This window comes from Ornithorhynchus anatinus, chromosome 9, assembly GCF_004115215.2.
Source record: "Ornithorhynchus anatinus isolate Pmale09 chromosome 9, mOrnAna1.pri.v4, whole genome shotgun sequence".
Taxonomy (NCBI): domain Eukaryota; kingdom Metazoa; phylum Chordata; class Mammalia; order Monotremata; family Ornithorhynchidae; genus Ornithorhynchus; species Ornithorhynchus anatinus.
The window spans coordinates 18,212,370-18,228,598 of NC_041736.1; the positions used below are offsets into that span (position 1 = coordinate 18,212,370).

Here is a 16,229-nt window from a genome sequence, read left to right on the forward strand (position 1 = left end):
GCTTGGCACCTACTAAGCACTTTATAAATGCCACACTAAATAAATAGGGCATCTCCCTCATAGTTTGGATGGTTTGGATCTCCTTCCATCTGTTTGGAAGTGGCTGGAACAGGACAGGGCGGTGCTTTAAAAACCCTCACCCCTCCAATGACCATTTCCTAGTTTGCTCTCCTGACAAGAGTGTTGACATTTTTTGAACAATTTCTAGTGCTCCAATATCAGAAATCCCAGAATGTCAACTCTGGCTATTCTTACAGAAAAAAGAGTCCTGCACAATGTAAATGCTATATTTTATTTTGAAGCTCACCAGGCACTGGTCATTCATTCTTTAGGGTCTTCATAATCACACTGTTCTTTTTTAATCACTATTATCGAGGGTATCAACCCCTAACTTTCAAAGCTCAGATTTTTTCATTTTCTAAAAGTCTGCCAAGTGACCAGTATAAAGGCCAAGTAAGCTGTGACTTTCCAGGGGATTGTTAGAGAAGAATCTATTATTGACCAGTTATATTTTACGCATTGATGAGGAGTCCTTCAGTGTATGTGAGAAACATGAAAATACTTAGTATAGTGCTCTAAACACTGTAAGTGCTCAATAAATACCACTGATTGATGATAAAATCAAGAGTTGGAAGTAAATGCTAGAAATTAGAAAGAGAGGATAGCTACACTCAGTACACAAGCTCTTTCTAATGAGGATTTCTAAACTCTTACTTCAACTCCATCCTCAGACGAGAAGAGGAAAGCATTTCATCCTGAATTATAAGCCTGATGGGGCTGACAAAAGCTCCATACTCCCATCGCCTCTCCTTTCTTCTTGGAGCAAGTGACTCGGTTAGTCCTTCCGAGGGGGAGGGATAGGGAGAAAGGGGAAAGTTGGTGGAGAGTGGGAAGAGAAGAAAACAATTCATTACCTGACTAATGAAGACAAAGGTCTGCTCGAGGACACGACAGGAGAGCTCGCCTGCTTCAATTCTGTGCCGGCTCCCTACCTGGGATTCAGTTCTCCAGCGCACTCCTCTTTTCAACACCAAAAGGACTTTGGTCTTTCTGCAAACAAGTCTCTGTAGGGTGAGAGAAGGGAAGGCGAAAAAAAATTAAGTAATTCTACAAGCCTACTTTCACTCTCACCTCCCTCCTTAGGGCCCTTTGGTACCTCAACTGCCACTGCAGACAAGTAGCCCTCTGGGTTAACAAAGAGCCCCAAACACCAGGGCTTATTTGGGGCTAGGAAATTCCACAAGAGCTGCTGGTTCTCCTCCTCCGAGATGAAATGATGCCACATCTCCGCAGTCAGCCTGAGGGATGTGCAGGCTCGCTCTTGGATATAGTTGATGCGAACATCCCCGGCCACAAAGGGAGCATCAGCTGCAGGTTCAGTGGCAGTCTCCGGAGCTGCAGGGGTCCCAGGGTCTAAGCTGCTGCACATCCCAGGGCTCAGCCCTCTTCCAGGCTACGGAGAGCAGTGGTCAGACACAAACGTGTGGCTTACAAAACTGGGAAAACCTACCCGCTCGGATCTGCCAGAGCAACCAGTGCCTGCACTGGGAGCAGAAAGCAAGAGATACCACCTGGCAGAGCTTCACTGCACCTTCCACGGCTTCCTATAAAGGGGCAGCAGGTTAGTTAATACCACAGTTTGCTGGCACCGACGCAAGTGGCACAAAGCCCTCTGGACCCCTGGGACTAGAGGCAGCAGCAACCTGAGCCCTTCTGCAGCCTGACACCTTCCCTCAGCACAACCTTAAACGCCTCATTAGGAATCTGATTTATAGGAGCATTTCTGTACTCTAGCACACTTTAGCACCCAGAACCTCCAAGAGACCCCAGCCAAGAGCCAGAGGGGAGCTTCAATTAAGGAGTATGCAAGTCCCCAGTGCCAGTGGAGATGGAAGGTTTGAGCCAAAAGGAAACAACTCCCCCAGTTAATGCTGGAGGCTTATAAAGAGTTTGTGGACTCTGACCCTTCTGACTTTCCATTAGAGTGACTGCCATCACCCTGGCTAACTCCATAATCTCTGCCACTCCCAGTGGCACCTGAGCAAGGTTGTTATTGGGCTTTCTCCCATTCTTTCATTCAATAGTACTTATTGAGCACTTACTATGTGCAGAGCACTGTACTAAGCGCTTGGAATGTACAAATCGGTAACTGATAGAGACAGTCCCTGCCCTTTCACAGGCTTCTCCCACAGTGACCTTCTTTCTCCTGCCCTCTTATCCTTCAGGCAACCACTGATGATGGTATTTGTTATTTACTTACTATGTGCCAGGCACTGCACTCGGCACTGGGATGGATACAAGCAAATTGATTTGGATAGGCCCTGTCACCATGGAGCTCACAGTTTCAAGTCCCATTTTACAGATAACTGAGGCACAGAGTAGTGAAGTGACTTGCCCAAGGTCACACAGCAAATGGCAGAGATGGGATTAGAACCCATGACCTTCAGACTCCCAGGCCTGTGCTCTATCCACTAGGCCAGGTTGCTTCCCCTCCCCAAACCATACTTCATTCAGCTGGCTACGTTTCTAAAAAATTGTTCTGTGCATGTCTCCCCACTCCTCAAAGATAACCATTAGTTGTCCGTCCATCTCCACACAAGCAGAACTTCCTTACCGTTGGCTATTGAGGCCTTTTATCAGCTCCCTCTGCACTATAACATAGCTGCACATTTTGCTCCTGCAATACTTGAGAAGCAGCATGGCTCAGTGGAAAGAGCACGGGCTTGGGAGTCAGGGGTCATGGGTTCGAATTCCTGCTCTGCCACTTGTCAGCTGGGTGACTGTGGGCAAGTCACTTAACTGCTCTCTGCCTCAGTTAGCTCATCTGTAAAATGGGGATTAAGACTGGGAGCCTCACGTGGACAACCTGATTACCCTGAATCTACCCCAGCGCTTAGAACGGTGCACTGCACAAAGTAAATGATTAACAAATACCAACATTATTATTATTACTAACCTATTCACTGTGTCTCACTATTCTCTTTATCACCCCTGATCCCTTGCTCATTTTCAAAGCCCTGCTAAACTCATAGCTCCTCCAGGGACCCTTCCCTCAACTCTCATCTTCCCAACGTATTTCCTTCCCTAAATCAACTTTGGACTTGAGTCCATACTCAATCTGCACACTTAGATCAGTCCCAGGCTCCACCCACAGAGCACTCAATGTAAATATCTTTATATTTGGTTGCTGCTACCTGTAATTTATTTTAATGTCTATCTCCCCCTCCTAGATTTTAAGCTGCTTGAGTGCTGGGGGGATGTCTACATATCCTACAGTGCCACCCCTGACACCAAGCATTTAGCACGGTGCTCTGACAGAGTAAGCACTCAATACCACTGACCGGATGGATTGAGGCCTTCTCCAATTAATTTCTAATTTTCCCAGTTTATATCTCCCGCCTGCCACTTTCATACTACCTACACACTTTAAGGACTCACAGCCCTGTAGGCAGTGAGGCCCAGTGCCAAGAGCATGAGAAAGAGATTCTGAAGACCAAGGTTTTATTCCCACTGGATTGTGTGACCATGGTCACTTACCTTCTCTATGGCTTGGTCTCCTCAGCTCCTAAAATGTGGATATGATACCTGCCCTCCCTACCCCTGGTATTACAAGCCCCATGTGGAACAGGGTATGTAGCCTATTTGATTGCCTTATAGGCAGTTAGCCTAGAGATCAAGATATCAGTAAAATGGTGAAGGAGGGGCACTGAGAAGTGTGGTCAAGCTGGAGACAAGTGTGTGGACTTGAAGTGGAAGGAACATACACATACTCAAAGGATAAGCCTAACCCTATTAGGTGAAAAATGAAAAATGAATAAACAATAGAAAACTTTTCCTGAAACTGTGGTTTTACAGATTCCCCAAATATAAATTCCTTACAACACTTCCAATTCCCCAATTTTTTTAATTCCTGTTAAAAAAATCAAAAATGAAAATCACATTATGAAACCTGAAGAAAAAAACACCCTTAAACATATTATACCATTGCTATATTTAAAGAGCAGGAATACAGCAAACTCAAAAGAAAAAAAATAGTGTTTTATTAACTACCACACTGTTATAATACACTTTGAACGTACAATAAGGTAGCCTTTAAATTTGAGGTGGTTTTAAGAATAACATATGAACAGAATTCCAAATGGTTGTCAATAGGTGAACTGCTGCAGTTATTTTGTACATTTTAGGAAAATGGTAGAGCTCTTACAGATCAGCAATGTTTATTTTGTACATTTTTCTAACTGAAAATATAAACATTAAAAAATAAAAAGAAAATACAGCATAATAAAAAACATATATGTTTTTCAGTTAAGTGTACTGGATACATACAAATTTTAAGGGAAAAAGCAAAAGAGGAAAATGGTTGATATTTAAACGCAGACTGACTACCTAGCCAAAAGAACTTAAAAAAAAAAACACCTTGTAAAATCCCTAGTTTTCTATGACTAATAACCATGTGGTTGGAGTATTGTCACTATGGAAGTGATTTTCTGTTATGTTTGCATATGTTATACTTTTCTGGTAATTTACATGATGGCTTTTAAGGCCCTGGCAGACAGATGGGTTTTGGAAACAAGATTGATAAAAATCACTGCTGAGACACAATACACCTTATTTTTTTGGTCCTCCAATGTTCAAGAAAAGGGATAATTCACTATACATTCTTCTTACCACCCAAATGCCTCAACCTATACACTTGAAACTTTTTTTAAACATTGGTTATATTGCCCAACTTTGTTACTGAAAGAATATTAACAAGACATTTTGGCAAATTAAATCTTAAACATGGCTTTTCAATAGGATTTAAAAGGTGACTATACCTAGAGTTCCATGTTAAAATGTAGTTTTCAAAATCTTACAAGAGTAATGCTTAAAATATTGTACATAGTTAACCTAATTAAAATAATTAGCTTCAAAATGACAAATTGATGAGCTAAGTAAAGCCTACACTATGTAACATTTGCTTGGAAACTTGATTTGTCAGTTATGCATAATAAAAATTCCAGTCATCAAGAAAATTACAAAACTTTTTTTATCATAACATGATTTCTTTCACCCACCAACTTCTTTATCTTACAATAGATAAATACCAACATGTTCTCATTTTTACACTAAACCACACAGGATTGATGCATTTGGTTAGACTACCTTTCCCATGGTTAAATTCATTTTTTTCTTTATATAACTTGGTAAAATTTCATCTCTTCTAGATTCCAAAAGTACCTACAAAACCCATGCAATTTTACCATTTTTATATACTATGGAATATCATACAAAGTAAGGCATTTCAGTGTCATGTATAACCAAGTTACTGTCAATCCAAAAATTTTTGCACATCAATAAAAAGATATCTAAGAACTTAGGAACAATATTCTTCTCACTACTGTATAAAAATAACCACAATGAATAGGTATTTGTGTAATATTTACTCCATTGTCTCATTTCCAGAAACTGTGACAAGTTGTAAAGGTATTTCAGTGTTGGTGAGGATGTCTTGATTGCTGGTGGTGGAAGTATTAACAGTTCCTATCCCTGAAACAGACCCTTGTTGAATATTTGCAAGGATAAGTGTCGTTCCTCCTGCAGTAATCAAAGTATCATCTCGGGAAGCTTCTACGGATGCCAGCACTGTACTGCTAGAGTGAATACCTTTTTTATTCTGATGTGTTTTAATGTGTTTGGCAAGATGGTCACTTCTCATAAAGCGTTTTGAACATTCTGGACAGACAAACTTCTTTTCTCCTGTCAAGAAAAAAAAAGGTAGAAAGCACAGCTTTAAAAGCAGATTCAATCAGGAATCCATTTGCTGCTTACTCTGATTCTTCTACAACTGATCTACCCCCTTTCTATTCTCTAATGCAAAATGCTAAACTGATTACACCAATAGTGTTGATTTCTAGTTAGCGTTTTGGAAAAACTAAAGCTTAAACACTACTGTACCGCATAATCCAAAAAAGGTACAATTTTTTTTCAACTTAGAAAACCACTAGAACTAATAATAGCTTTGCACAGGTTTTTGGTTCTCTGAAGTTCAGGACTGGATCGAGGCAAGTCCATCATCAGGCCAACTCACTTGCCCAAATCCTTCAATCATAGGACTAACAAACTTGGTATTGGTCAAAAGCATTAATAACCTGTATGTGTTCTTCTATGCCGCTGTAACTCATCGCTGCGAGTAAATCTTTTACCACAAAACATCCAAGTACAAACAAAGGGACGTTCTCCTGAATGCCAACGAAGATGTGCCCTTAGATGTGAGGTCTTTCCATAAACTTTACCACATCCTGGTATATGACAAATGTGCTGTTTCTTCTTCCCAAGATTGGCACCTCTAGAAAAAAAAAAAAAGTGCAGCCGTTCATTATTTTAGACTCTCAGAATTTCAAAGTTCTCCCAATAAACACAGTAACATTATTCACTCTTTATATGCAATTTATGTACAAGCTTGATGAGTAACTAGAGAGGGTAAATCCAAAATTCAGTTATTCTTAACAATATATTAGCTATCAAAAAACCTCAAAATGAGTTTTATGCCATCAAAAAATATTTCTTATTTCAAATTAAACAATCGAAACTAGGCTGGTTTAATGTTACAAAACCAAAATTATGGTAACTGCTGAAACCATAAACATTCCACCTAGTGAATAAATTATACAATGCCTCTATTACTCTACAGTATTTACTGGGCATTTACTATATGCAGAGCACTGTACAAAGCATTTAAGAAGGTAAAGGGAGTTAGACGTGATTCTATATTATTAATATGCTTAAAAACTTCAGGCCTTATTATTTACTGACTTTTAAGTTCTTACTATACATCAAGCACTGTTGCACATCTATTAGACTGCACGTATGCTTTCTGTGGTACTTTTCCATATGCACTGCACTGAAGTGGTCAATAAATACTACTACTAATTGGTGCTCCAATCATATATAGTAACCTACCTCTTTTTAGTGGACATAGTTAAAAGTGACTGAGAAATGTTATCACCAGCTAGTATAGGAGAGGAATCATGAAGGTCTCTAAAAAGCAGCATTCAACACACAGGTGTATAAAATCGGGACTTCAACATACTTTTCAAACTGAAAAGCATGAAGGAGTAGTAAACTACTTCTTTGTAATTTAAGCTTTTTGAGAAGGTTCCTTACTGATCTTGATGTGCTTTCTTCCCTGACAGATGCTAGTATTGCCTTCTCATAAAGCAACTTACTATAGGACATATACCCCCACACACAATATTTCATGCTTTTTAGTAAAAACCTCCTCCTTCAAAGCTCATCATTCAAAATAAAGACCTTTTTCCTTTGTAAAGTATGTTTACCTTCATCTCTTTTTAAACTTTACTGAAAATGAGTGGATTCCTTTATCAATAGTATCTACTAAGTACTTATTGTATTTGAACGCTAGTGTATGTGGGGTGTGGATGGGGTAAGATAAGTTAGTAGACATGTTCCCTGTACTCAAGAAGCTACAATATATCATGGTAGAAAGATATAAAGAAAGGGGGACAGAGGAAAGTGAAATGTATATGAATTAGTACTTAATAGTATATAAAATAGTGCTACGACTGAATGTGAATGCACAAGTGTACAACTGGAACAGAAGTGCTGTGGCTGTAGTTGGGGGAAACAACTTGAGGGAGCAGAGAAATTATTCCTGCAAGACTTCTTGAAGGAGATGTGATTTCATAAGGGCTAGGAAGACGGGGAGAGCTAGTGGATATGGAGGTAGGTTGTGTTCACCCTGGTGTCGAAGGATTTGGTGAAGACTAATTTGTGTCTGAAATCTAAATAGCTTTTGATAAGACAATCATGTCATCCACTCAGCCTTCACCTTTTTTTGGGAGTGGGTTTTTTTTGGAGTTTTTTGAGGAGCAGGGTGACAAGTCCTAACGTTTTTGTTCCGGACATATTTTCTTCAGCTTTACATCCCTCCTAAAATGTGGCAGTTTTGAAAGCAGCTTTCAAGGTGAGAGTGTACCATGGTTTAATATGGCTTTTGTTTTTAATTCTCGACTTTAAAAACAGAGCTAGGTAGATGTACATCCTTAACTTCCAGATTTCATAAACTGGGATATAACAGACTGGCTGCATATATTTAGAGCATTCTACTTTTGTGAAACAGTGAGACAAACAAAAACAAAATCAATGTAGTCCCACAGTTATGGCCTTATGAAATAAAGGCTATAAAAGAAAAGCTGCATGGTCTAGTGGACAGAGGATTGGCCTTGGAATCAGAAGGACCTGGGCTCTAATCCCAGGTCTGCCACATGTCCGCTGTGGGACCCTGGGCAAGTCATTTCTCTTCTCTTTGCCTAAATTATCTCATCTGTAAAAGGGGGATAAGTCCTATGTGGGACAGGGACTGTGTCCAACCTGATTAACTTGTATTTATCCAAGCACTTAAACAGTGCTTGGCACATAGTAAGGGTTTAACAAATACCATTATTATTATTAATAATTAAAAAAAGACTTTCCAGTAAGGGATTTTTCCTTGCTGATTGTTTTGAATGCCTGGAGTAACAAGGTTACTTCCAAAAGGCTATATTCATCACCATTTCTACCTCCTCAAAATCCAAACTGCTGTGTTTCTACCTGGGGAGGAGAAGGCAGGGAGGATAATGCTTTTTAGACCCTGGATGGTTAGTTTCAATCTACTGAGAAGAGACTCCTGAGTCACCCTGAATGAGGGACTCCGAAGATCAAGACAAGTTTGCCTGAGGGACACTGCAGGAGTTGGTGAGAGACACTGAGAGCCAGTGATCAGCTGATTGTAAAGGTAATTGTGCCTTTGCACGCTCAATAGGAAACTGAACAGAACACTGGCACCTTGTGATTGGCCCCTGGGACAAAGAGGTCAGAGTGGGAGTTCTCCATCATGTGAACAGACAGTAACAAATACACTGAGACAACCTTATGCGTACTGATTGTCTGCTCAGAGAACCACACCTCTGTTTTCCTAAGTATGATGCTGACAACTAAACCCAGTCGATAAAGGGCTATTCACATCCTGATTCTTTGCCAAGAGACCTCAACTGGATCCCTCCCTGTTTATCGAGAAAAACCGCTGGTTGATATCTGCATGCCAGTCTACAGTCTTGTAGTCTGTAGGCTCCTTGTGGACAGGGATAATGGCTGTTGGTTGTGCTTTCCCAAGTGCTAGGTACAATGCTTTACTCCAGGGAGTGTTCAATAACTACCATTCATTCATTCAATTGTATTTATTGAGCGCTTACTGTGTGCACAGCACTGTACTAAGAGCTTGGGAAATACAATTCAGCAACAGAGAGAGACAATCCCTACCCAACAATGGGCTCATATATCAAAATGGATAGGTGGCCAACAGACCACCAGGTTGAGAGATTCCTAACAGCCTAATTATTACAAAGCTCACTTTTAAATACATAGGAATAGCTAGCCATTTTCTATATGCATACCTCCCACCACCTTCTTTACAGTTGGGACAGGTGCAAGCTACCCGTCGCAGCCTTTTTCCTTCTTGATGTGGTTGGTCCCCTTCTTCATCTACCACCTGTACTCTTAAATGTGTTAGATCATTCGTATTCAATGTAGAATCGCCACTGAGCTGCCAGTCTTCTGGATCAGGCTCCTCCTCTTTAATCCGAATATCTAAAGGAAAGAATAAACAGGTCATAAACAGCCCATTGGATTGGAAAAATAATCTAGAGACATAATATAATGGTCAATCCTATATATTACTATATAGAGTACTATCAATGAAAAGGCAAGCTCAAAGGACACTGCTGCTCTAACTCAATAACCTATTCCTTAGTTCAAGAAGGTTACTGGTCTCTAAATTTCCAAGACAAAATTAGAACCCAAATTACATTTCTGTGTTAAAAACTCAATTAAACATGGCAGTTTTCTTTTGAGCCAGGATGAACAGTGAGGGGCAGGGTGGAAGAGAGTTTGAGCCAAGGAGTTGGGCTACAATTTTGTGAAATTTTAATCGGCTCATCTAATCAAAATGTTAATGCTATGTATGGCCTATCTTCATCTTCCACAAATTCTGCAGATATATGGATAAAGAGGACTACATACAATTTAATGTGAATTTAGCAAAAGACAGCTGGGTTTCTGGATGAAATGCAACAACACTCTTCTGTCACCATAATTTAAATTACACATGTAAATAATTTTTCATAATATCCTTTTTATTTAAAAACCAGTTTTAAAATATACTTGCTCCTTATTACTACTTCCCAAAGAATTTGGTGACTGACTAGATTAAAGATTTGGTTAACAAGAGAAACTGTGTTTTTCCCCCTTATCCCTCCAGCATGTCTCCATAATTTTTTGACCCATAATTCCATTGTCCTCCTAAAACTGTCAAGTTCTATATTTCCCTGCAGCCAAAAATAATAAATTTGTTCAATTTTATCAGAGTAAAGTGAAGAGGTTGCATAGGAAGCCTGAGCAGGAATCAAAGAAGTTGATTAAAGGTCCAACCTATGAGTTTCAACAAGAATGCCCAGCTAGCTCCGACTCCCACTTATCCTAGTAAAGGGAGAACAGGAAGCATATGGGTGGGGGTGTCTGGTTTGTTTCAAAAGTCTAAATGAAACACAAGAGTGAATACAACAGATTATTCAACTTTACAAAATATAAAAATATAAAAAGAATCCAAAAACTATTTAAGAATGTAGAAAGAAAATTAGTTAAGAATAATTTAAATAGTGTAGTTGTTGATAAAACACATATAACTGAACAGTCCTGAATATATACTGATGACTACATTAGATCCTAGAGCTCCAAGATACAATACTTGTTTATTTAAGCAAATCACTAAATACCTGCTAAACTGCAGTATAGTTATAACCTAAAATTAAGATCCGGGTTTATTAACACCAACTCAATATATTTCAGGGTAGACAATATATTTCTTGTACCTTTAAATGTCCACAGTGACAAGATCACAAAATAGGTAATTAAAAACAAAACATCACATACAAGAATGCATTCCCAGAGAGTTCAGTCTGATTTTCTCAGATTGTGGACGCAAATCCTAGAACGAAGGAGTCGACATATTCAGAGTAGAGATTTTCACCTCAGGGAAAGATACAATTTACTATTTCCATTCACGCCAACAGACTAGGAATTGACAGTTCCCCGGAGTAGGGACCTGCATTAGTGCAGGTACTCAAAAGAACAAAAAATGTTTTGGTACTAGACATACAAAATGCAGGAAGGGAATTTTATTAAGTGTCAGTTTTAAAAGGTCATTTGGCCCATACCTTTACTTTTTGCACTATTTCATTGTGACTTAGAGGAAAGGGCACAGGCATGGGAGTCAGCGGACCTAGGTTCTATTCCAAGCTCTGCCATTTACCTGCCATTTAGACATCAGACCTGTTTCCTCCTCTGTAAAATGGAAATGAAATGCCTGTCTCCCCACCCAACCCCTGCGCAACACACATTCACACCTAGATTTGGGCTCTGTCAGACAGGGACTGCATTTGGCTAGATTATCTTTTATCTACACCAGTGCTTAATACAGTGCTTGGCACATTGTAAGTGCATAACAAATACCACAATTATTACTAAGAGGGAATTTTAAAAATAGGAGGAAAGAGCAGGAAGAAAAAATCAAGGAACAGAAGGAAAGTGAAGGAAGACAAAAGTAAACAAAAGGGACAAGGAAGAGCATCCCAGCTCATGCAAATACTAAATCAACAGATGTAGGGAGGAGGGAATTGTGTTAACAGGAATGCAAATAGAATGCCTGCTTCAGATGAGACCAATAAAATAATTTTTTTGTTTATCTTGGCAGGGCCCTATCACTACAATGATCATCAATGTATGTCCTACCTACCCTTTGATACTGGTACTATACAAACAACCCCAGCCAAAAGTATAAGCAGAGCCAAAAGACAATTCTGTGAAAAACTGACTTCCGGGCAACATCGAGGCTCTGGGTTCACTCATGAGGACACCATCAAAACTGGTTTGATTAAAACAATCTATAGATGGTATAAGTCCTCACAGCTAATCTAGAAACCTATCAACATCTTGCATCTCCCTTCACAAGCTTTCCAACTCCATCTACTACACCCTAATCCTCCTTGACCTCTCCAGCTGCCTTTGATATTGTGGTGCTCATCTCGTGGGAACTCTATCTAACCTTGGTTTTACCCACACACTTTATACTAACTCATTTTTGGTTCACCTACCTCTGTAGCTGCTCCTCAATCTTTCTTCCCTTGCCCCCTTAACTGTGTATGTCCCTCAAAGCTTTGATCTCTTCTTCTTACTCCACTGGCAGGCTTATCTACTCATAAGGCCTGAACTATCACCATGTAGACCAAGTAATCAATGATATATATTGAGCAATTACCGTGAGCACGCACTGTACTAATGCTTGAGAGAGGCCAAATGACCTTGCTATTCCCTCTCTCTTCTTTCCAATTTCATATTTCCTCCTGCCTCCAGGACATTTCTATATTAATGTCCTTCTGGAACCTCAGGATAAATGTGTGAAATTTAATTATCTTCCTTCCAAAATCCTTTCCTTCACTTAACTACACCAAGAAGCAGCATGGCTCAGTGGAAAGAGCACGGGCTTGGGAGTCAGAGGTCATGGGTTCAAAGCCCGACTCTGCCACTTGTCAGCTGTGACTGTGGGCAAGTCACTTCACTTCTGTGCCTCAGTTACCTCATCTGTACAATGGGGATTAAGACTGTGAGCCTTACGTGGGACAACCTGATTACCCTGTATCTACCCCAGTGCTTAGAACAGTGCTCTGCACATAGTAAGCTCTTAACAAATACCAACATTATTATCTCTGAAGCTCACAACTATGGCATTATCATCCTCCTCTTATGACACCTCCCTCTAACTCATTCCATATGTTACTAATTCCTGTTTTAGTCTTTCCTAAGATTTACCCCTTCCTCCCCATCAAAATGACCATCTTGCTTGCCCCCCTCACCTCCCACTAGATTGTACAATCCCTGAGAACAATGACAACTGACTCTGCTGTACTCCACCATGTGCTTAGTTAATACTCAGCACAGAGTATGTGCTCAAATACTATTATTAAAAAAAGGTGGGCTACAAGAACCTGATCTATAGGCTGATGAAGCTAAGGGGCATTAATAACCAGAGGTGAATGCCAAGGCTAAAGAGACCCAGACCGAGGTTTTCAGTCACTAAACCAATAGCTCTGATTCATCACTAAAGAAAAAAAATGTAATTGTCCCCATTCACGTTACCACCGTACTACTGAAGAATAAAGATAGCTTCATTCTAATCACAGTCAAGGAAGGAATTCTGTGGAGATGCAGCAGTTCAATAATCTTCTGAACAAACCTTGGATCATTAAGGATAAGGTTCCGTGAAGCAGAAAGAAGGGCCTAAATGTAATAATATGGCCTTAGTGACTTCCTCCAAAGTTGAAACTGAGTTCAAGTCAAGAAAACTGACATTTGATGATATTTCTGCAGGAAATCTACAAGCCTCTTTCCCTTCTCCTACCTCACAACTTCCTGGGAAACCCTCACCCCTCAGCTTCACTATATGGTAGTCCTTCCCTCCTTTCAAGGCCTTCTCTAAAAAGCCACTTCCTCCAGGAGGTTACAACCTCAGCCCTCCACATTTTTATTTGATTTGACTTATTTTTCCAGCTGTGTTTAGATGGCAATTAGACTGTAAACACCACCGTGAATTGTGAACTCAGGAGCACAGTTCATATACTATTTCTGTATTATTCCTAATACAGTGTTCTAGTCATGAGTGCACACATTACTGAAGACAAAAATTAATTTTTCCTTAACATATGGATGTTATGTCACAAGACTTCAAGACACTACCAAATCTTCAACTTTGAAAGGTAAAGAGCTGCAGAAATTATTTGCATCACTTTACCCACTTACAGCAAGATTCCAACCAGTCTTCTGGACAAATTAGTGACCCTGCACTCCTTAAACTTCAATGTGGCCTCACGCCAAAAGGCGGAACAGGCATGATTCTTGCAGCAAGAGATTCCTGAAATAAACACCAAGACGTCAAAATATATGCCTCAACTAATTTTTGCCTCAATTAAGCCTATCCATCCACTGTCACGGGCCTTACCTATCCGCTCTCTTCCCTGCTACAACCCAGCTTGCACTCTTTGCTTCTCCCAAGTAAACAATACCTAACTGTGCCTCACTAGCCAATTCTCCCACTTCCAAACTAGTACTCATACTTTTCCCTTTGTGTAGAGCTCCCTATCCCACCAAATCCATAAAACCCATTCCTATGTGCCAACCAATGTACTAAGCACTGGGTTAAATACAATATAAGTAGATCAGACCAAGTACTTGACCCACATAGGGCTCACAGTCTAAAGGGGAGGGAGAACAGGTACTGAATCCCCATTACAGATGAGAAAACTGAGGCAGAGAAAGGTTATGGGACATTCCCAAGGCCACACTACAGGCAAGTGGTAGAGCCAGGATTAGAACTCAGGTCTCCTGATTCCTAGGCCCATGCTCTTTCCTGAGCTTTGCTGCCTTTAAGAGGGATTCCATGACTGATTTCCCCACCTTTTTGCCTATCACCCTCGTGCTGTAACTCTACTGCTTGTTGTCTATTCATTGCTTACTTTTGTTTCTAATCAATTGACTCTCTGCTCTCTTATACCTATTGTATATTTGGCAAACTATGCTCTTCAGTCTCCCCTGCTAGACTGTGAATTCCTCAAGGCCAGAAACTATGTCCCCTATAGACTTCCTAAGCAAGCAGTAGTGCTCTACACACAATGATGCTCAACAAATGCAACTGTTAATGATTGTGAGGGGCAATCCCAGCCCTTGGCAACTACTAAACAAATTTTGCAGCTCTGAGAAGTTCAAGATTCCAAGGTGACTCCACAATGATATGACACAGTGGGTCAGCATTAAAGAAGCCTCATCTGACCCTCTCCCTATTACCTTTGCAGTAAACCAGGGCTTTGAAATAGATTCAAAACAATTCAACTTATTTTATGCCACCTGCCAGAAGGTGTGAAGTAGGCCCTGGAATTTGTGTCAGAACATGCTTCTGATCCACCATATAATAATTTCCAATTGAGGGTGTCAACTCCAAGGCTTTGGAACATCCTTTCAGGAATGACCACATGCTGATAACTGTGCTCTTGAGGCAAACACATCAAAAAACAATCTTTTGATTAGGAATTACTCTGCAGACTCAACACAATGCTACAGACTGACAATAAGCTATGTAAAAGCCTGTACTGAGAAATGATACAATGAAAGATTTAAAAGTTCAATTGCAATTAAAATTTTGTTTTTTATACAATACAGTGAAGCAGGAAAGGATTCTAAATTAGTGTAATGTCTGAATTATGTAATTTCTAAGTGCACTTTAATTACTGAACATCCCTCTCACTCGTATTAGATAAGTTGCCACCCTCTGCCCTCTAGAAAAGATGTCTCATAGCCAAAAAGGACTTGGTTTAAAATGTTATTTTAGTTTTAATGCTTGATCAATTTACCTAAATACATAGGCCCCGACTAGTTAACTGATAATTCCTAATACTCGTATGGAGATGGAAGACAGTTCACCTAATAGGCTATATCCAACTCTAGGCTGTCATGCTCCGACATTTTCTCCTACTCCTCCCCTTCTTTGTTCTGCTCCCTACCCCACAATTCTTTCCCCTGCCCATTTTTGTGTAGCAAACCCTCTTTCATGAAAATCACTGCAAATTAATCAATGTTTTACTACATATATCACAACTTGCATGACAAATATAATTCTCTTTTAAACGACATGTTAGTCACTAGATTGTAAACTTCTTCAGGTCAGGGATTGTCTTCCAACTCTACTGTAATCCCCCAGGAGTTTACTGTAATAATAATAATGATCTCATTTGTTAAGTGCCTACTTACTATGTGCCAAGCACCATTTTAAGCACAGGGGGAGGGGGGGAGGATGCAAAGTAATCAGGTTGTCCCACGTGGGGCTCACAGTCAATCCCCATTTTACAGGTGAGGTAACTGAGGACCAGATAAATTAAGTGACTTGCCCAAAGTCATACAGCTGACAAGTGGCAGAGTCAGGATTAGAACCTATGACCTATGACTCTCAAGCCTGGGCTCTTTCCACTGAGCCACACTGCTTCTCATAAGCGTAAGTGTAATGCTCTGTACACGGTAAGGTGCAGCATGGTCTAGTGAAAAGGGCACAGGCCTGGGAGCCTGAGGACCTAGGATCTAATCCCAGCTCC

General features: G+C 40.2%; 1 protein-coding gene across 2 annotated transcripts in view; it reads right to left on the minus strand.

Moving 5' to 3' along the window:
* Positions 1–4,017: 4,017 nt before the first annotated feature.
* Positions 4,018–16,229, minus strand: part of SP3 (Sp3 transcription factor) — a 34,581-nt gene continuing 22,369 nt past the window's right edge. For both annotated transcript variants that reach the window (XM_029071989.1, XM_039913029.1), the window contains 3 exons: positions 9,435–9,627; positions 6,132–6,328; positions 4,018–5,739 (listed from right to left, as the gene is read on the minus strand). In XM_029071989.1, the coding sequence (XP_028927822.1) occupies positions 5,423–5,739; positions 6,132–6,328; positions 9,435–9,627 (707 nt within the window). In that variant the 3' untranslated portion in view covers positions 4,018–5,422. The remainder of the gene's footprint in view (positions 5,740–6,131; positions 6,329–9,434; positions 9,628–16,229) is intronic.